Source organism: Pan paniscus, chromosome 5, assembly GCF_029289425.2.
Source record: "Pan paniscus chromosome 5, NHGRI_mPanPan1-v2.0_pri, whole genome shotgun sequence".
In the NCBI taxonomy this organism is placed as follows: Eukaryota; Metazoa; Chordata; class Mammalia; order Primates; family Hominidae; genus Pan; species Pan paniscus.
This window is the reverse complement of record NC_073254.2, coordinates 17390899-17412782: the sequence shown is the minus strand read 5'-3', so window position 1 is coordinate 17412782 and position 21884 is coordinate 17390899. Positions and strand designations below refer to the sequence as shown.

The 21884-nt window shown below is 45.0% G+C and overlaps 2 protein-coding genes across 4 annotated transcripts in view; one reads left to right on the top strand and one right to left on the bottom strand.

The window, feature by feature from the left end:
- Positions 1–537: 537 nt before the first annotated feature.
- WRNIP1 (WRN helicase interacting protein 1) lies at positions 538–21548 on the bottom strand. Of its 2 annotated transcripts, XM_034961353.3 has the most exons (8): positions 21412–21544; positions 19834–21255; positions 17391–17582; positions 15913–16154; positions 6781–7010; positions 2723–2878; positions 1877–1956; positions 538–1276 (listed from the first exon to the last, which is right to left on the bottom strand). In XM_034961353.3, exons 2-8 carry the CDS (start codon positions 20653–20655, stop codon positions 1001–1003), a joined length of 1998 nt encoding a protein of 665 aa, XP_034817244.1. In that variant the 5' UTR covers positions 20656–21255; positions 21412–21544; the 3' UTR covers positions 538–1000. The 2 variants fall into 2 exon arrangements, with proteins under 2 accessions (XP_034817244.1, XP_034817245.1); XM_034961354.3 differs by lacking the exon at positions 1877–1956 and having other exon boundaries at positions 21412–21548.
- MYLK4 (myosin light chain kinase family member 4) overlaps positions 20182–21884 on the top strand; it is a 102311-nt gene continuing 100608 nt past the window's right edge. Inside the window, exon 1 of one of the 2 annotated variants that reach the window (XM_055113132.2) lies at positions 20182–20931. The gene's annotated coding sequence lies outside the window, so the exon portion shown is untranslated. The remainder of the gene's footprint in view (positions 20932–21884) is intronic. The other variant, XM_063605121.1, reaches the window with a different exon arrangement.

Genomic DNA, 21884 nt, shown 5'->3' with positions numbered 1-21884 from the left:
TCACTCAGAATAAAGGCAGAGGACGTCCCAGGCCAACAGCCGGCAGCCTTCCAGACATGGCAGGAGGACCCCAGGAGGGATCACGCAATGGCAGGAGGAGAACCGACTACCTGAAGGGGCCATCCTTGTGGGAATATGCACGACATGCGACTAAAGAGAGGGAGAGGAAGTAGCAGTAGGGACAAATAACTCTCAACTGAGCAGGAGGAGTGGCATATTTTGTGTTCAGGACACACACAAAGTAAAAGAAAAACGACTGTTTAGAAATATGGAGCTGTAAGAAGAAACCAGGACAAGTGGGAAAGAATGGGCATGGGACTACTGGAGTCTTCCACAAGCCATTTAAAGAATTCCTTTATGTATTCCTTTAAAGAGATCAGAGTTAACTTTCAACAAGATAACACTGACTTCTTAACTAAGCTCCCCGCTCTTCCCATCTGGGGTGATTTCTCCTTCCCAGTATCCACCCACCAAATGCAATGGTGACAACGCTGGTACCCAGCATCCAGGCAGGAAAACCATGACAGAATCGAAGAGTACTTTGAAATAGTTTTATTGGCTCGTAAGACCTTTGCATATAAAAAAAATACCCAAAACACTATGCAGTATTAAATCACAATTACATTTTTTTACCAATTAAAACTACCCAGAATATACATTTTTTAAAGAAAAAAAAATCCTACAGAACTGAATTCTGAAATGACATTATGACTTAAATACTATGACAAAATAGATAATTCCTTATAACATTAATTCATTGCACAAAGCTGCCAGGTATTTTCATAAGCATAACCGCTGCACCAAGTGCAAATGAACACAATTTCAAAGTTACACATTTAGTTGAAAGAACTGCGCCTCCACCTATGAAACTCTTAAATTTCTGGCACAAAATATTTGTCTGTTCTAACTTCCACCAGGCAACCAACTTCGCAATCCAGTAACTTTCTTTCTGGCCCTCCCTTAAAAAAGCAACATCCTTCTGCTGTCATGCCCTGAGGAGTCAGCACCTCCTCTGCTTGAAGAAATCTACTCCCCTCAATTCTTCAGGCAGGTACTCCTGATCCACAGGCTCACTGTACATGGGGTTGTACTTGTAGCCTTTGCCATAGCCCAAATCCTTCATCAGCCTGGTGGGCGCGTTCCTCAGGTGCAGGGGCACGGGGGGCAGTGGCCCCTGGTGATTCCTCAGGCAGGCTTTGACGTTGTTGTAGGCGCTGTACACCTCAATGGACTTTGGGGCTCTGGCAAAGTAGACCACACACTGGGCCAGAAGCACCTACCAATGACACAGAGGACACATTTTACTAGCAAGATGCCAAGCTTCTGTTCTGCAGAGCCCCTTCTGATACACAGCTCTAGGTAATTCTGAGAAGATCCCCACATGCTTTTATTATCCCCCTTTTGTGCCTACAGTCTGGATAACCACCTACGACAGACAGAAGAAATTCTCATGAGGTGAGACGCAAACCAGGTGAGTGGTTTTCATTTTTTTTTTTTTTAACTGAAGGACTTTTTACTAAATTAAATTTTTCTTAAGCCCTCAATATATAAAAGAGATGAATATGAAGCTGCTCTGGGGGCGAACTTGCAGAGGCTTGCCGTTCAGCTCCTTTAACCTTTCTGCTCCCTGGAAAATATGGAGCATGTGCTCTGAACCCCAGAATCCCGAGGACAGTTTGAAACATGACCTCGTTGACACAGAAGGTTTCCCTCTCTAGGAGTCTAAGAGTCTACAATTGGAATTCCAAAGCCAAGCAGCATACTCAGTGGGCCCAATACACCAATGGTGAAGGAGGGACATTTATTCAAATCTACAAAGGGACAGAGCACAAGAGAGAAAAGAAGTGATTTGCAAGAACTGAGCTGATTACTTTACCTCACATTCGGGCATGCCTATAAAATGACAGCCTTGGTAGGCAGCAACTGCTTGTGTTAATGCAGACGGGTCTGCCAGACCTGCCACACACAGAGAGACAAAGGAGAGTTTCAGTCATGACACACACCGTCCTCCTGGCCTATGTGCAGGCGACCACAGACCACCACTGCTTGTACACCTGGTGACCAAAACAATCCCATGTAGCAAAACAGCCTGACTTAGCTCTAGTCTCTGATCACATGAACTTATGCAAGAAATAGTTAGAGAGTGGTTACTGTGTGGTGTTAAGAACTGTTTTCTTGTGGATAAAATCTCTGCATCTAGAAAAACATGAGTCTCTGTATAACAAACATAAGAAGTGAAGGCTATGGAGACATTCACCAGGATGGAAACACTAAAAACAAAACATCCCCTAAGACCAAAGAAGAGGAGAGCTTTCCTGATCTTTTTCTTCATATAGTGTCTAGAGTCTTCCATTTCTACCTTGGGAGCTGTCCAAAGAAAACCTTGAACACCTGACTTAAAGCAAATTTAAAAGCAGCTCATCTATTGCAATACTCTGAATAGCCACTCATGTTAGTAAAAACATTCCCGAAGAGGAAACAGAAAATGGTGACTTTATGAACATAAACATTCAAAAGCACATACACCAGGAAATAAACGACTGAGCTCAGGCATAAAGTCTTATCTTCTCCTGCCAGTCTCACATAGCCCTGAGACATTCTTCCTGCTACCCCCGCCCACCCCGCCCTGCAAAAAAAAAAAAAAAAAAAGCCACGATGTAACTGTTAGCCATTTCCCCACCCTCATGGACATAGGACTCCAGGACCCTCCCATCACACTCACCTATGTCCTCGCTGGCGAACCTGACAAGCCTCCGTGCCACGTAGAGTGGGTCCTCTCCTCCCTCGAGCATGCGAGCCAGCCAGTAGAGGGAGGCGTTCTGGTCTGAGCCCCGCATGGACTTGTGCAGGGCGGAGATGCAGTTGTAATGCTCCTCACCTGACATCACAAAGAGCACCACTCACACAGAGCTCACAGGAGGGGCGCCCAAGCCATCTTCACCTCCGCCAGCTGACTTCCAGGAAGCCTGAACGAATAAAGGCCCTGAGAAAGCCGAGGAGAGGTTTGGGCAGCTGCCTTAACCGTGCTCTGAGTGGGGTGCACCAGCTGCTGGGGCTTAATCCCAGTCCTATTCAGGGGAAGAGGCTGCTGCAGCAGAAACCTGTGGCTGTCGACATGGAGTGCACGCACATGCACAGAGGCGGGAGGGAGGAAAGGTGGTCCTCCCAGCTGGTGGATTTGCCAGAGACAAGAGTGGGGGGGGGGGGGGGCGAGTCTTCTGTTCTGGCTCTATCCTGTGGCCCACCATCTACTGGAGGAAAAGCAACGGTGGCCTGGTCGGAGCCAGGAGGATGCAGAGCCAAGTGGCAAGGGCAGCTGTTATAGCCCATCTGTTCCTCAGTGTCATTTCCAGCTGCCTTTCTGATATCCGAAGCCTGTGGTCATTTAAACCTCCTTCTGCCAGCCGTGGTGTGGGGACACCTGTGTGGCAGGGTCCCAGAAGGACCGACACATGGAGTAACCAGCTTCCGCCCTGAAGTGGACGGAAGCCCACTCTCTCACCGCCTGGTCTTACCCCATTTTTACCCTAGATTCACATGAAATCAGTGAAATGTGCTTTAAAAAAAGGCATATTTAAGGGCAAAAAAATGACAGCTAAACAGTTCTCAGGAACTAAGCAGTGGCACCTGCATACATTTCACTATTCTCTGGCCATCGTCCCTTAGGTAAGTTCAAGGAGGGGGCACCCTCCTCACGAGAAAGCGGAGGATGGTGTTCCCGTGAGTCTCACTCCTCCCAGAGGAGCACCTGGTCTGTGCTCAGCATAAGCCCATGTCCACAATACGACTGGCGCCAGCCACAAATCCTGGCAGCTGAGCTCGCTGGTAAGATGACAGTCGGTCTTCAGGTGGAGAAGAGAGCAAGCGAAGATGCTGGCCTCCCACAGGGGAAAGACCTGCAGGACCCACGGCTCAGCCTGAGTGATTCTGGTTTCTGAGAGCCAGGGCAGATGGATGGGTCAGCCCAGCTACTGGATTTCTGAGAACAAACTGAGTGTCTCCTGTGCAGGGCTCCCCTGGTGAAGTCAGAGTGCTATGGACACTGGCCAAGAGGGTGTCCTGGATGACATCTGCATGGTTCTGGCCCACTCTCTCACCCTGCTGGCCCAGGCACTCAGGCTACGCTCTGCTCCTCTGCAGGGTGGAGGAAGGCGGGGAAGAGGGTAGCAGGTAACAGGCCTGGCTAAACTCACGGGCATGGGGGCTGGAAGAAACTCCCCACACCACTTTATGTCAAATTTAAACTCCCCCTACACAGGTTAGTCATCTTTTCCCACTTTGTCAATGCCAGGGGCAATACCACCAGTATAATGGACAAGAGCACAGGCTCTGGGACCAGACAGCCTGGGCTGGACCCCCAAGCTCATGGGCCATGGGCAAGTTCCTGATCCTCACTGTGCCTCAGGTTTCTCATCTGTAAAATGGGAAAAACGAGACCACTTACCTCACAGGGCTGTATTAAATAACACACGCCTGGCACAGAGCAGGCACTGTAAAAAGATTCTTTTGCATCAGTGATAGATACTAGTATTATTCTATGCTACCTTCCATGTTTGCTTTTATTATACACTGCTTTATAACCTGAAATTTGATGACTTCTATAGAACCCCGATGTCAATGCATGGCAGAGAGTTTGCTCTCATTTAGAAATTCCTTCACTCTGATGCAGAAACATCACTGGATCCTACTAGTGGGTAACTATGAACTAGGTGGCATATAAAAAAATAATCACAACTCTGGGGGTGGGTCTTTGTCTCACTGGAGTTATAAAAAGGCCCAAGAGTATAAGCTAACAGGTTTCCAGGGCAATGCTTCCACTATCCCTATTTTTAGAGCAAAGCCTGTAAAAGCAGCTTTCTCCAAGATCTGAATGATATTTATGTGTCTGCGGATCCACTGTGGGGCAGACATGTTGCAGTGGGGTGGGGTGTGTAAACACGCTCATACTGGGAAGATGTATAGGATGTGGGGTTCTTAAGGCGGTGGCACTAGGCAGCCTCCACCACCCCCCAGCTCCAAGCTATAGACAAGGTGATCCCCACTGTGCAGAGCTCTGCAACGTGGAGCTCAGGAAGTGGGATTCCTAGGACTGAACCCCTCCAAGATCCGCTCTGTATGTGCATGGACGGGTGACCCCTCTCAGGAGCATGATGTAATGGGTGAGATCAGTAACAGCATGGCAAGGCTGGTGTGGAGGCAAATGCGGACGGGGGGAAGGACAGTCTTGGGAACCAGTCAGACCTGGATTTACGGGTCAGTTTCACCACTTGCTTTGTTATCTTAAAATGGGGGTAATATGAATAGCTATCTCCATAAAGCGATTTTGAGAATTTAAAAAACGAATACACCTATAAAATACTCAATGGCTGAGTGTTAGTGAATGCCATGTTATATGGATCTCAAGTGACAGTCTGATAAAATGTCAAAGAACAGTCCTAGTCGTTCCAATCAAAACAAGGCAAATCCTTTGGGACACTTACAAGAAGAGAGAGAGAGACCGCTGCTGCTGCACCTCAGAAACAATGGAGATCCCGGCATGGTGAGATTTTTTTAATGTCTTAAAATCTTTTTTCTTGTTCATATCTACATTTTTTCTATTTGGCCAAAAGTCAAGCAGGGCTCTACACACCTAGAATGTGTTGCTTTTCAGACTTTGCAAGCATTCACGTCATGCTCCAGAGCACTAGGGAGAGCCAGCCATCTGAGCAGGCCCCGCTGAGGCACATTCACGTCACAATGTAGACAGGATTGTTTATTCAACTTGCCAGTGTGTCCTTAGCACTAATGAACACCCCTGAGCTACCATCAGCTGAGGCACGCTAAAGCCAAAAAGCTTTGGTCAGCCCCCCTAGGTCATGCAGCGAGTGTGCTCACCCACGAAGAGGCAGCGCTTGGAACCAAAGTCATTCTTAAGCCCCTCCACCCCTTCTCTAACCAGTAAGGACTCTCCATTGTCACGTGGCACAGCCTACGTGAGATCAGGAACATTCAATTATCAGCCTCCTTTTCTGGCAGAGCTTTGAAAAGTGTGGAAATTATATTCCACAGTTACTGCAACATGATTCCATCCAAAGTCCCACAAATGCTCAAACAGCAGAAGTTTGCTAATCTACAGTATGTTATATTCATCTCCCACTTCTTTTATAAAAAGATGCAAATGTGCTGTGCTAATGACATTTAATATTGCTAAGTCACAGATTTAATAAGAGCTGGTATCAAATCTGCTATCTGTAAATGCAGTTCTACACAAACAGGTAAGTGCACACAGCAAAATTAAATTTTTGAAAAAGCTACTACATAAAATAAAAACTTCAAGATCCATGACTATTTTTTAGTATAGACTCTAGAAATAAAGCATTTTAATTCTCAATTAAAACTAATAAGTCATTATGACAAAAGTCCTCTTTTTATTTACTGCCGTTGTAAATGATCACAAAACATATTCATTGTCAAGTGAATGCACAGGCTTTCAAAGGTGATTGTATTCTGCAAGGTGGGGAATAGCCAACTACCTTCTAAGGTGAATGTGCAGCCTGCCATTTCCAACCCCAAAACTCCTCTAGATTCTCAACAGGGCAGCTTCTGCTTCATGCCTCTCTTCGGAAAGGTCAGCCCTGTGTAGAAGGCTTAATACCAACATGGAGATCCACCTGAGAACCACTGGAATGCTTTGGACCCAGCTGGAATGCTTCCAGAACCCAGTCAGGCTTCCGGAAATGAGAATGTGTGCACACACTTCTTTCCGTATGGCTTCACTCTTTCCACAGGTGAATTACTTACCTGCCCGGTCATATAAAATGTGGGATCGCTGTAGGCCCTCCTTCACGTCATTCTCTGTGATCAGAACTCTACTGGGAGAATAGGATTGCCCACTCTTCTTACAGAACATCTTCCTAGAGCTTAACCTAGCCAGCACCGCCAGCTGCAGTCCGTTCAACCCAGCTCGGGCGTCGCCATCACTGAGGTAAGCCAGGGTGTCTACTGCTTTATCCTCTATGAACATGGCGGGCCTGAAACACAAGCAGGGTTAGTTACGGTCACACTCAGGCTGCATACTTCTTGTTCTGCACATGTCTTAGAAACTCATACTTCTCAGCAAGGACACTGAAGAGTTCAAGGCCTTTGCCTCTTATTCTCACCTTTGTCAATGTGCTTAAGCATCATCAAGACTACGAACTGACCGGGTCTCCTAAGTCACCAGGTTATCGCCCTGTATCTTATGAGTGTCGAGGGTATCTCACTGCATAGGTTCATACATCTAAGTTTGTGTGAAACAGACACTGACTGGCCTGGAAAGTCACTGTTGACAGGTGGTCTCTCTGGTTCTACCCTGCAGAACGGTGAAAACTTTATTAGAAATGCTAGCACCTCATTACCGTGTATGGAAAACATGTTCCAAATGCAGCCTACATCCGATGAGACAGATGTGCTTAGACCACTTTCCACACAGGGGAGAGTCAGCATTACATCTGAATATTAGCTCTGAAGGGCTCCAGATCATGCAGTTCAATTCCTTCATTTTAAAAACAACAAATTGGGTCCCTAGTTACTCTGAGCACAGCAGGTCCTAGAAGCAGGTCTCAGGAATCTTGGCCTGGGGAATCTTGGAGGCTGCAGTAGGTCATCTCATAGTGGGCACTAATCATGCAAAATCCGCACAGGGTAGCAGAGAGGTCATTAGCCTGGGAAGCGACAAGAAGACTGCTGGTACATAGCCATGAGACCCTGGGTAAGCCACCTAACCTCTCTCTGAACATCAGGACTAAAACTTACAGTCACATTTCTAAATTTGGACCCTCATAAATAAGATCTAACTATGATCAGAAGGCTGACTCAGTAAAATTTTCTATCCCTAGTTGAGTTAAACAAGACATCTAACACATTTCATGACTTAGTGGGGTCTTATTCCTGGCTGAGCTGCTAGCTGCACATTTGTGAAGCAAAAAAATAAAATTTTTCAGTTACAGTTCACCCATGTCATCAACATTCAGCTGAGAACATCTACAGTAAATAATAAGCCCATTAGGACTGTCCGAATCAGCTACCTGGAAAACAATGTACAGGCACCAACGGGGCTGGGCCGGGGAGGGGTGGCAGTTTCCGAAGGGGACCCAGCTTGCCTGCTGGATCAATGCAGAACTCCTCAGCATACACCCACTCACTGACACTACTCTGCTCACTGAGTAACCCAAATAACACCAATCTGCATTTCATTCACGGAAGGATTTGTTCCCAATGCCTTAAAGATGCCTCATCTCACCCCCATATTTACCAAAGTTGATTTCCAGTTATTCCTTGTGGGTCTCTCACCACACCTAAGACAACTGGCCAGCCCCAGCTTTACAACAAATGACTCTCTCCTCACTCATGCCAACTGCCTGGGCCCCAGAGCCACTGGTGCAGCCTGGAGACCCATCTTCCTCTCTCCTGATGGTAGCATTCTCTCAGCAGACCTCACCAGAACAACAAAAAAACAAACACCGAGGCCATGTCACTGGCACTCTATAAAGCCTGGGGATCACTTCTCAACCAGAAATTAGTTAGCAAGTCTTCTGGAAGATGATTTAGAAGATAATGATGGACAGAACATATACTAAAGAAAATGTATGGGGAAGGACCAGCATCACAGGGGTGTAGCAGTACGTGACATGCCTGAGAGGGAAGGGTACACTCTCAGCCCCTTACTGCACTCAACCTGTTGGGAAGACAGGTAGGGAGAACAGAAACTGCTTGGGCATCTCATTTCTGCCTCAGAACTAGTAAAAACAATGGATTCTCTCTCCTTGGAAAGCTGCCTAGCAACAAAAAGCCTTCAGGACAATTGAGGGAAGAAAAAGGAGTCAAAGCAGGAGCCCCATTGGATCCTAACAGACTGAACCACCCTATATCCTGCACCATGGGTTGGATTGTGTGTTGATTACATTACATTCATCATCTCTCCATCCCTACTATGCGGAGCACCTCAAGGAGAGGAATATTTTATTCTTTGTATTCCCAGACCTGGTAGATGATAGGCATCCAATATTTGCAAAATAAATGGACTAACTTCAGTTTTATCATAATCTCAGAGTGAAACCTTTACTTCTTATAAATTATATGGAAAGTATAGAGAAAACAAAAAGAATCCATATTTCCAGCACTGAGAGATAAAAATGTACTTGATATTTCACGGCACAATGAAAGCTAATGTGTCAAGTGTTGAATTTACGACCCACTCACCGATGCAACCATCAACCTTACAGCTAACTTAAAACAAAAATTGGGACCATATTTTATATAGTTTTACATCCTTAACCATTAAATAATTGTTTGAAAAACAAGCTACTCAGACCTGTCAACATTTACTTTAAAAAAATTTACATTAAATTTTAAAAATAGACAAAGGGAGAAAATTCACCTTCTGCTAGACTACCTTGACGTTAGTATTTTGGTATGTATCCCTTCTCCATGAATTTGTCTTTTGTATGTATTTAGGGGCATGGCATGCTCTTTGGACAGTGACGAGATGGGCAGCCTTATATACCATGGTATTTACTAGTATAAACTGCCTCATTTCCATTAGTCCTCATATACAGACAGGGAGGCAGGCCTTATTAATTAGGACAGAAGCCAGCTAGCCGTCTACTCCATTGATTTATCAACAGTATGCTGTGAATAAGTCTTTAGCAATGATTATGTATTTTATGTGGTTGGAAAATAAGGTCTTCCTTTGGCTTTTAAACTCCTGACCAAAGTACAAGTGGTTCCACTCTTCTGGTTTGGAGTCATGGGGAAGGGAAGTGCTGCCACAACGAAAGCTACCCGAGCTCGCGCCACTCCCTTCTTCTTCCTCCCCTTGGGTATAATCCACATTTTAAATTTCACCCCGTCCAAAAGAAGAAAGTATTTCGAGGCCCAGATCAATCTGTCGGCAACTCTGTCCAAGTAATACAGGACCTGCTGACAGCACTCACAATGATCACACAAGAAAATTACAAAATGGAGATTCACTGTGAAGACGACTGAGCAGGGAAAGGTTCCACTTAAACACCCAATATATCTTGAACTCCCATTTACTAAGTTCTGAAGAACAAAGTAAGATATACTAAAATACCCTGAGATCTTAGAATGGGAAGCCCATGAGAGAACTCATGCCAAGAATGATGAAGGGATAGTTGTATTGATATTGGCAAAATCCCTCAGCAAACTGCAGCACAAACTATTTTGAAAGAGTGTTCCCAGTCTAGAGAATTTACAATTATTTTTAAATTTAAGCATATATTAAAATTAAGCATATATTTATAAAGTGTTTTGCACTTAAAAATAACCTTCCAAAGGTAGAATACAATAAAAAGAGGTAAAATCTATTCTGGGGATAGACTGCCCAAAATGTCATAACATCCTACATGGAAATAAACAATAGGAAGTAAATTATGTTGTTATAATAAAACACTATTCATAATAAGGGAAAATTGGTTAAAATAAATGCATTGGAAAAGATTCTATTTCTAGTTAACAAAACCTAGAGATAAAAACAGACTTAAGAGAGCTTGGCTTCTCCAACTGATGAGAAGGGCTTTAATTTTAACAGAACAATATAGGAAGCTCTCTTCTTTCCTCTTCCAGGTGCCTAAATCCTGAAGCTTTCTACACATTGGGTAATACTGGAATTTGGAGGATACTACTTAGACAGCTGGATGTGTAAGTTGGAGAAGGAGTGCAGTAAGTAAAAATGTACCTGTTATTTCAAAGCAGAACGAAAGAATATGCATGGCTTGGTTAAACTCTCCTTCTCTAAATTACAAACCAAACCCCACAAATCTCTTTCACTAAGGAAAAGGAACATTTCATGGTCAGGGTGGTAACTGCTGTGTAGAAGTTCTCAACCAGGGATATGCATCAAGTTAGACACAAATACAGCCACATGTACCTTACCTACCATAGACTGAGCTCAAATCTCCAGGGGCAGACCCTGGGCAAGGCATGTTTCTAAAATGTATCCCAGGGAAGTGTGATGTGCAGATCTGGTTAAAAGGCTCTCCTGCTGCTCTTACACAAAGAAGTGCCAAGAGAGAAAAGTCAGAACAGAAAAACCGAGCAGTGGGTCCATTCTCTGTGAACTTGGCACCTCCACCCCTTGTAGCACTTGAAGTCACTGAGAAGACAGAGACATGCCTTAAACACTGGCTCCATCACATTGAAGCTGGTTGGTCTTGGGCATGTTACTTAACCTTTTTCTGCCTCAGTTTCCTCATCTAGTAAATAGGAGGTAACGAGACCTACTTTGCAGAGCTGTATTGAGGACTGAATGAGATTAAGACACGTGGAATGCTTAGAGCAGTGCCTGCCATGTCATGAGACTCGACAAATACTGCTTTGGTATCAACAGCGAGGAGAATCACCCTCATCAGACTGTGCAACAGCATACTCTCCAGAACTGCACATATTCAAGGGAGAGCCCCAGATGCTGCCGCTTCCGTAACATCAGAGTGAAAGCAAAGCAAAACAAAACTGACTTTCTCCACAAAGAGAGAAGGTACATTTCAGATGACGACGTCTTTCTGTTTAATCCCATGGAGGCACATGTCTTTCCAAATTATATTATACTTGGTAGGGGTCTGTAGTGGGTTGAATAGTGACCCCAAAAGATGTAAGTCCTAATCCCTGGAACCTGTGACTGTGACTTTATTTGGAAATAGGGTCTTTGTAGATGTAACTAAGGATCTCAAGATGAAATCATCCTGGATTTAGAGTGTACCTTAAATCCAATGACAAATGTCCTTACAAAACACAGAAAAAGAGAAGACGTAAGGACACAGAGAAGAAGGCCACCATGTGAAGATGGATGTAGAGACTGGAGTGACATAGTCATAAGCCAAGGAATGCCAAGGGCCATCAGATGCTGGATGAGAGCATGGCCTTGTTGATACCTTGATTCTGGTCTTCTGGCTTTCAGAACTGTGAGGATAAAGCTCTGTGTTCTGAGCCACCCAGTTTGTGGCAATTGTTACAGCAGCCACAGGAAGTGCATCCAAGGACCATGAGATCTGTGGTTCTGGCTGCTGGTGCTTTTATGGCATTATTTTAATGCACCCTTGTATTAAAACAGCTATGTTAATGTACTGTATTAATGTACTTAAAAAAATTTTAAATAAAAATATTGACATCTACTCTATACCAACCATTTATTCTGGCCAATCCCTTGTATTCTGGAGTTCCACTACCTTTCTTTCTATTCAATGGCACAAAAGGTTATTTAAGACAATTTAAACTTTTATAAAAAGAAGAATCCATAGACACCTTGTTTGGGGGCCAGCTTGTCAGGGGCTCTCCTCTCCAGATGTTAGAGAAAAGCCCCACACCCAGTTACGCCACAGCCCTTACCCAGGGACAGACGCCACTTTCTGTCTTCCAACCACCTCTCGGAACTCAGCCTAGCTAGGCAGAGGGCAGTTATGGCTTCTCATTTCACTCTCTTAATCTCCAAAGACTTGTATACTCTATCTGGTTCACAAATAATTGATTCTTTAGGAGTGTTTTTGACTATGTATATATTCTATGACCTAGGAATCTATATTCCTTCAAAGCAGCAAGTACTGCAGGATGACGAAATGCTAGCTTACTTTTTCATTTTCAGCAGCACAAGCTTATTCTTCGTATCATGAATCATGGACATTTTTTTCCTGGCCTCCAAAATTAACCCAGAGCAGACAGAATCTTCACTGTTTGTATCATGTGATCCAAATATTTTTGGGAGAGCAAAATACCTGAACACTATTGCTTAGCCATACAAACCAAAGCAACTATGGCATAGACAATGAGCTTTCTATTTCACTCAGTTAAATTCTGCTTATCCTTCAAAACTCAACTCTGCATCCCCTCATCTAGGAGGTGAAATACTGGATTTCACATATTCTGAATGCTGCTTCTCTACGCCCACTGCACTTGGCGTATAAGCGTGGCACTGGAAGTGGACCTGCTCCCGTAGCCTTCATCATACTGTGCTCCCTCTGAAGGCACAGGAACAAGCTTTTCAACCCTCAGCCAATGCCTAGCATATGCAGGAGCTTCGATTTTGACTGAATAATAACTACAGGAGGGAATTTTTTTTTAAAAAAAGAACACTTATTTCACTTTAATGGGAATTGATCACTTACATGAGTATACTGTGTGACAACTCACAATTCCTCAAGTGCAATCAAGAACGGCTAAGCGGCAGCTTGATTAGTTTCCAAATCCAGTGCCCTGCTCACCTCCTCTCACGTGCAGTTCAACAGCCTGGGACTTCTCTGTAAATGTTCTAGTTGCTATCTAGGGCACCAAAACATGACACAAGAATACAAATGCACACCAACAGCTTCCCAGAGAGAGAAAGTAAGTATATGGGGTTGGAAGTCTTTTCTTTCAACTAGATTAGTGTCACCAAATCTGATTTATATGCACAAGGATGTATATATAGCTGTCAACAGGGACTGGAAAGCAAAATTTTACCTAAAACAACTAAAAGACATCCCAATCCACTCTTAATTATCCCTGACAGTTGGGGTGGCAGGTACTTGTATTCGGAAATCACTTGTAAGAGTTCTTTCTGTGGCCTATGATATCTCCTAACTTAACTTCTTGGTAGAATTGCTAACAAGTTGACCAATTAATGGATTTAAGCTTAATATTCTTTCATTTTACTCTGCTTGCTGCTGATGAAAAGGGCAATAGTATTAAAGAAAAAGGCTCTTGATACCTGGGTAATTATCCCTTATGCTGGATAATGCAAAACATATTAAACTACTTTTCTCATATCGAAAGCTAGGATTTATTCATTTCCAAACCATTCACAAAGCACATAATGTGTGCCAGGCACTGTGCTGGGGATATGAACAGGGACAAGCTTCTGCCCTCACAGTCTTCCCAGGAAAGTGGGGGACACAAGATAGCAAATATAATTGGGATCAATTCTAAGCAAGTGGTAGTGGAAATAGTAAATCATTTACTGGATATGGGAAGTTTTCTCTGAAAAGCAATTTTAGCAGATTAACAATCTCTAGCTCATTTTTATATCAGTTTCAATAACTAAATCTTAATTATTTCACTTGATCTTCTCAAACTTTAATGTGCCTGCAAATCACCTGAGGATTCTTAATAATAAAATACAGAAATTCTTCTCACAAGGATGAGCTCCTTGGCTGCCGCCTTTCTCATTTCATTTAAATTCCTGCATGGCAGTGACTGGGGAGAGGTGAAAAAACCTGAGGGTATCTGAGTAACAACTGATTATTATTGACTTCATGTCATCAATATTAATTATTGATTTCATGTTCTATTTCATGAACTGATGACATGAAATCAATAAAAATCACCCCAGACAAGTATACATGCAGAATATTGAGTTGCAGATACATTACGATAACCAGTACACAGAGCAAAGAACACACAGAAACATGAAACATGTTAGGATTTCCCCCCTTTTCTTTCAATTTGTCTTTACCATGTGGTTCTATGCGTCTGTAATGAGAATTCTGTTAAGGGAAACTTACACATGAGTATCCTACATCTGAAGTGCCTGGGACCAGAAGTGGTCTGAATTTCCTATTTTTTTGATTTTAGAATATTTGCATTATATACTTACCAGATGAGCACCCAAAATCCAGAAATCTGAAGTGCTCCAATAAGCATTTCCTTTCAGCATCATGAAGGTGCTCAAAAAGCTTTAGATTTGGAAGCATTTTGGATTTCAGATTTGGGATACTCAACCTGTACTACATATGAGGAGCTGGCAGCCCTCTTAGGCTCTGACAAATGCCCACCACATAAAGCGCTTCTGAGTATGAGTCCATGTGGCTGATACTAGCAGGCTCCACACACTGCTTGTGGCCACAGATGTAATGGCTATCCCCATCACAACGGTATTCCAAAACAAGGCCACTCTGTCCTACCCAGTGGTCCACGGGCCAAATGTTTCAAGGCTTTCATTAGACACAGCAGAATTCTCCCTCCATCTCAGACAGGAGCAAATGGGGCCAGACACATAGGGAGAGCCTGTTGAAACCTAAACCCTGAGCCTAAACTATGCCTTGTACTTTAATCCTCACAGAAAAGTGGCTCCACAACTTGGCCTCAGGGCAGGCACGAGCAGCTGCAGAGTCCACAGCAGGAGGAGGTGGGCAATAGCCTCTCATCAGACCAGATTATGTTCCATGGCAGTATTTCAGCCAACATATGAACAAATACCATCTGAAGAATATGTTCTAATATAAGAAAAAGGAAAACCCCTGACCCAAGAAATCAAATTATCTATGATATACACTTGGTGCATTAATGAGCTCATGTGGTACTCATGATGCAGAAATAGGTCACTAAAAGGATAGCGACAGCCTATAATGTCATATTCAGTTAACATTCCTTTACTTTCATGAAACTGAGTTTCAGCTACGCAAAAAGGATTACATAATTTTAAGGTTACAAGTTAATTTTTACTTGATTTTTTTTTTAACAAAATGCTAAACTGCAGGTTAAAAAGAAATTGAAACCTGAGTACAATGCTCAAAAGAGTTGTATGGTAAGTCTAGAAAGTATTTATCTATCTATTTGTTCTATTCAATGAGGGACATAAAGCCTTTCAAATCATCAATAAGGCCTCCCATAGAAGCCTAAGCACAAAAGCAAACACCCAAGAACCAAAACAACAAAGCAAAGTTAAAGCTTGAAGAATTATAGAAACACACATTAGAGGCTGGAAAATGCATCTTCAAGTGTGCAGGGATACCTTAGTTAGGTATAATCGAACATTTCCCTCCTCTTTTATTTTCATTACTGGCGGATCAATATTTCTTCTCTGTCCCCACCCTCTCCTCACTGACGCCCGGCCCTTTCTGGCCCCCTGCCACGAGACTCTCTGGGAGGTGTGTGCCCCCAGGATGCTGCACACTGTCAACTTACTCTGAGCTGCTGTTGCTGCTGTGGCTCAGAGGGTCAGTGGGACGGCTAGAGTCTAGGACGTGGATTCCCAGGGAGTTGATCGCTCGCATTAAAATAGTCACCATTGCCTCTACTGGAAGCTTCTCAAGAACAATCACTCGACAGCGGCTCAGAAGAGCAGCGTTGACCTGGAAGGAAGGGTTTTCAGTGGTTGCCCCAATCAGAGTGATCGTCCCACATTCCACGTGAGGAAGGAAAGTGTCCTAATCATGGGAGGAAAACAGAAAAAAGTGATTCCAGTCAACAGCCACCTGCAGAATCCTATGTAAGTTGGCTATCCCTTCCTTCCTTTTCCTCATTTTTATCTTTCGAGTTCAGGAATAGCAGCAGCCTTATATTCACTGAATATAGATGCAATATTTGGGGGAGTACAACTCTTGCTTTTAAGTCTGAAACACATCTTCTGGAATGACCGTCTAAGCCTGATCTCTTGCTGGTAGACTAATAGCTTTAAGTAGAATTCTAGCTTAGTTTCAACATAAATGATTTCTTTACTCAGAAAACCATCTTCTACCAAAGGCTGAACTGGCACATAGCTTATATGTAACAGCTATTTATTTATAGACAAGAACAAACAAAAACATTAACACTTCCAGAATCTTCTTCCACTGCAAGTACTCAATCATATTATTATTATTCCTATTATGCTGTTTTATGGGGAAAAAATACTAAGATTAGTCAGTGGTCCAATATGAAACCTAGAATGCTAACACCTCGTCAAAACTTTAAAAGGGTCTCTTTATTCAAAAAGGTTCAAAAAAGGCTCAGTAGAGTTTTGTGAAATAGTCTATGTATGATTAAAAAGTTAAAAAAAATTTTTTAAAAAGTTATGCCTAAAAATTTAATTTTTTTTATTTAGAGTATAGCTCTCAGATCTCAGCCCAATAAAATTTTAATGTTTATTTTTTTTTAAATCCCTAAGTGGCTTTGTTTATAAAAATAGCTTGTGTCCTTTTATTTCAGAAAGCCATTTAAATAGACAGTAATCATTAGCTCTTCCAACACTCACCTTCAAGAGAGCCTGGAGTTACAGAAAATACCGATTGTTTAATTTTCAAAATAAAAATACTGTTAAAGTAACTTTTAAAAACCCATTAAAATAATGACCTTAAAATCATTATTTTACTGTTCACAATGACTCCTAGTATTTAGATTAAAAATTCCTAAAACTGGAAATTTGATTCAAAGCTGCTTTTCTGATATGTATAGCTCAGGGATATAACAACCATTTCATTTATCAGATAGAAAAAGCATTTTCTTGTTACCAAAAAACACTAAGAAATGTATGGGGAAATAGGCTTGAAGGAGATGGGTTGACAAGCCTACGCTTCTTTGTAAACAAAGCTCATAATAAGTTTCTAGCATTTGTATAGTGATCTCACACACTTTATATTGTTTGATGTTCACAACGACCAAAAGGTAGAAGGAAGTTAATATACCTGCTGAGATTTATTGAACCGATGAATCTCATCAATAAAAAGGATGGTTTTCCTTTTGAAAAAGCTCTTTTCATTTTGAGCTTGTTTTATGACATCTCGCACATCATTTGTCTTGGCATTTGTTGCAGATAATGTCACAAACCTTATGCTATGTTTCTTGCTGTTGCTGGCTATGATGTGAGCCAGAGTGGTCTAGAAAAGATGACATACATGGAGTTTGAAAAGCTGGTAAGACACAGAGAGACCAGCACCCATAGGAATCACCACACGCAGCATCACTATTTACCAAAAGCAACTTGAACTCGGAAAAATGCTGAGCAGCACAGAAACAATCAAAAATACCACAGGACATTTAAAAACAACAACAAAAAAAATATTATAAATAAAACAGGAAAGTAGCTAAACCTTAGGCTAATCCTGACCTTTTCTCCTCTGTCCCTAACCACCTTTGATTCCTTTTTGGGGGACTCTTTAAGATCTTTGGAATCCCAGTAAAGAACGGCTGTCTTGATTTAGCAGAGTGACAGCTGTGACCTCTCACCAAAGAGAAAATTCTCCCTCCTCTAGCCGAGACAGCACGGAAGGATCTAGGTGCAGAACTCATCGCAGAACCACAGCCCGAACTGGAAGCTCAGGACAGCTGAGAAAAGGAGAGTGAGGGAGCATTTGCCTTGAGACCAATGACATCCACCTAGCATTTGAGATGACTGCAGGCCACTTCTGCATGTTCACTCTGGTAGGAGATGAAGGGCAGCACTGTGGTCACATTAGCAATTACTAGAAAACCAAGGAGACCCAAGTAAAGCACTTCATGGGTCCTCAACAAATATGTATATGCTGTTATTAATATGAACGTTGTTATTAGTACTAAAGGATGAGAAGAAAAACTGAAGACTGTTTAATGAGTGGGACAAACCTGCACCTAAATGGAAAGGTGGTACTTTGTTTTCTAAAAGTTGTAGAGCACCCATTCTGTGGCTGCTTCTTTCAGAAATCCCCGCCTGCCTGCCTTTTGGAATCAGGCTCGCAAGTCACAGATGCCTAGGCTTGCAAATGACCAACGCCCATCTCACTGAGCAGCCTGGACCACCCAAACCTCTTGCCTGGCATTTGGTAGGTGGGATGAGCTCACCCACTCGTCTCCCTAAGGACCTTCTTGCTGTCTGGGGCCACCAACAGCTGATTATCCATTCTCATGATCTTATGTAAAGACTTCACAATTACTAAGAATGATACTGCTCAATCCCTTAAATGGGGTTAACAACTAAATCCATGGGGACAGACGTCAACAATTCGACCACCATCATCATAAAACGTTATTTGGGATAGATGTGGTTTATTCCTGGCCAAAGGGAAGGCATGAGTGCAAACAAGAAGGCACAAAAAGGGCAATTCATTCCAGGAACTGGAGTTAAAGGGGGTGTGGTTAAGTTGTGGGAGATAAAGCTAGAAAGAAAAATAGGAGAAAAATCATAAAAGCCTTGTGTGCAAACGAGTCTGAATCTCAAAGCTACAAGAACTCTTTACAGTTTGATCCCTGAATTCTCCCTTTCCCTCCCTGATGCTGGTTCTTCTCCCTTATTATGGATAAAAGCATCCTATATTTAAGCACTTCTTAGCTTTCTCTGTTTCCTGGCTCACCTCCTCCATTTTTTCTCAAGTGTTTTTCCAATGACATGCTTTCTAGACTCACAATATCCTAACTGCCCTCGTCTGGAACGCTAACGCCTCACGAAGAGACACAGAACTGGACACCAAAATGCACGGATGTTTCTTCTCTAGAGTACAAGGCATTATGAGAAAAGTTACGGAAATACCGGATGAAAATGACTTGCAGATGAAAAAGTTTTTATGTTTTGTAAATACATGACTATATTTAGTAAAATCAATATATTCTCAAGAATATAAGAATGTTAAATAAACTTATTCTCAAGAATAAATACCAGTCTGTTAAACCAACAACTAGTGGAAAGGGAAGGAAACACAACAGAATTAATCTGATTTTTTTTTCAAAGCTGAATCCGTTATTATGTACAAACGGAATATACAAATGTTTGTTTACAATTTAAACATGCTGATTCCTTGCGAATTCGGTTACTAAATCAAAGTCTGGGGAGGGGGCGGGGAGACCGATGGAAGATAAAGGCAGATCAAATCTAAGAGTCCACATCTTGTAGAACTATGGATTCACAGACATCGTCCTTTTGAAAACCCGGCAAGCCTGCCTTACCAATCTGGGGGTGTGTGCCCTTTTCACACCCATCACAGACTCCACCTGTGGACCAGGCACTGCCCCAGCCCAGCCCAAGTCTGCACCCCTGGACCCTCTTATCCAGGAGAGGCAGGCGGCTTCTTTCGAGGGCAGCACACCCGGCTCTCCGACCATTAGCTGCATCCACCGCCGAGATAACTACGGAAGCCCAACGGCCAAGGCCGCACTCACCTTGCCGCAGCCCGGCGGCCCCCACAGGATAAGCGAGGGGATTTCGTTGGTCTCCAGGAGCGAGCGCAGCAGAGTATCCTGGCCCACGGCCTTGCTCTGCCCGAAGTAATCCTGCAGCGTGTCAGGACGCATCGTGTCGGCCAGCGGCTTGCCCTGTAGCATCTGTCGGATCTCCTCGGCAGCCAGCGCCCGGGGGTGCGGGCGGCCCCCGCCGCTGGCCCCGAAGGCGGTGGCGGCTTCGGCAGCGTCCGCGTCCCAGTGCCCCGGGTCGTCCTCGCCGTCCGCGTCCGCGTCCCCGTCGCCATCGCCGTCGCCCACGGCCTCCTCCTCCTCCTGCGCCTCCGCCTCGTCCCAGCTGCGCGGAGACGCGCTCCCCGCCGCGGCGGCGGCCGCCGGCCTCTTCCCCGACCCCTTCCTCCCGGGGCTGCTGGAGCGGGCCACCGGGAAGTCGGGGATAAGGCGGGCGCCGCTGGGTGTGGGCGGCGCGTCGTAGCTCTCGCGGCTCTCGGTCTCGCCGCCGTCGTCGCCCTCCTCGCCCTCGCCCTCGCTGCTCTCGGCTGCCGTCGGGGTGGCTGGCTGCTTCAGCGCCGAGCTCTCCGACAGCCGCCGCCTCTTGGCGCCGGGCGGCGAGGGCCCCTTGGCCCGCTCCCCGGCACGGTGCGACCCGGCCGCGGGCTCCGCGTGCCCCGCCGGGTGGAGCAGCAGACAGCGGTCTAGGTGCGAGTTGATGTGCGCGGCGGGCATCATCTGCTGGCACACGGGGCACTGCACCTGGTGCAGCTGCGAAAGGAAGGGGTCGTCTTCCGGCCCGCTCACCTCCATGGCGGCCGCCGCCCTCCCCGGCGCCCGGCGCGGCCGCAGCAACCCGTGCGCACGCGGAGGCCTCCGATGCCCTCCGCTAGGCCCCGCGCCGCGCGACCCTCGCTCGGGGAACCAGCAGGACGCTCGCGGGCCGGGGGAGGGCGCCGCTCATGCCTCACGTCCGCAACTCCCGCGTCCGCCCGCCCTCGGCCGGCCGCTGGCAGCGCCTCACGCGGCCTGTCGGGAAGTGTAGTTCGTGGCCGTTTGCCCCGGCGGTGGAGGCGCCTCGCGCGGCATGTAAGTAAGTGTAGTCCGTGGCCGTTTGCCTCAATCACCGCCGAGAATACCTCGCGCGGCACTTCGGGAAGTGTAGTCCGCGGCCATTCGCCCCAGCTGCCGTGCGTCCATTTCCGACTCTGAGAACAGCCTTTGGGGGGGCGGGGGCGGGGGGGGTCGCGAGGCGAGCGTGGTGCGCGTGCGCGAGGTGGCGCGGTGGCGGACGCAGCCCTCCGCCCAGGCCTGCGAGTCGCGCGAGGGCGGGGAGGAGCCACGGACTGCGCGAGGTTGTTGGAGCGGCGAGCGCCGCTTTCCCGGCCTTCCGCGCTGGGCTGTTGAATGGGCCTGTGGGGACAAGCAGGAGGAGGCCGCAGCGGGTCGTTTGTAACGAAAGGGAAATGGGGGGAAAAACCCAAAAGCCTCCAATAGAAAACCAGTGTTCTATTGGACGTGAACAGCAGAAAAAATACAAACAAGCACGCGAGTGAAAGAAATGCTCACCTCAGTAGTGGTCAGGGAAATGAAAATAAAGCGTCCCTCGCCCCCTTTTAGATGTGTTGGCGTTTAAGTCAAGGGCGGTTCACCTACAGCGCGCTTCGAGCCAAGAGATGCTTCTCGCGGGCTGCTGTGTAATAGTGGCAAATCGGAAACACCAGCCTTCTGTCTCCTTAGCAACCAAATGATGGGAGGCGCCCGTGTGCAATTACGTCGTGGACGGATAGAAATGGAAAGAATATCAGATTAAAACAAGTGTGGTATTCTGCATCTTTGAATGAATTACCATGTTGTTATTTTTTGCTTTTCTGTAAGTCTCCCGTTTTAAAACATGTATCTCAAAACATGCATTTTTGGTAACTAGAGGAGGTAAATGAATTGAGGGAGAATGAAGACTTTTCAGAAATTTGGCCAAAAGTGGAATTTTTATTTCATCTGGGCAAGAGCAGATTGAGGATCTCACTCGTTCTGTCGCCCAG

Bases quoted from the DNA above. Each gene is read 5' to 3' on its own strand.
- WRNIP1 (XM_034961353.3), bottom strand. From the start codon at position 20,655: ATGGAGGTGAGCGGGCCGGAAGACGACCCCTTCCTTTCGCAGCTGCAC. The intron at 17,583-19,833 runs GTGAGTGCGGCC...CATCTTTTCTAG, and splicing joins GGCCGCCGGGCTGCGGCAAG to ACCACTCTGGCTCACATCAT. The intron at 1,957-2,722 runs GTGAGTGTGATG...TGTGTGTGGCAG, and splicing joins GTTCGCCAGCGAGGACATAG to GTCTGGCAGACCCGTCTGCA.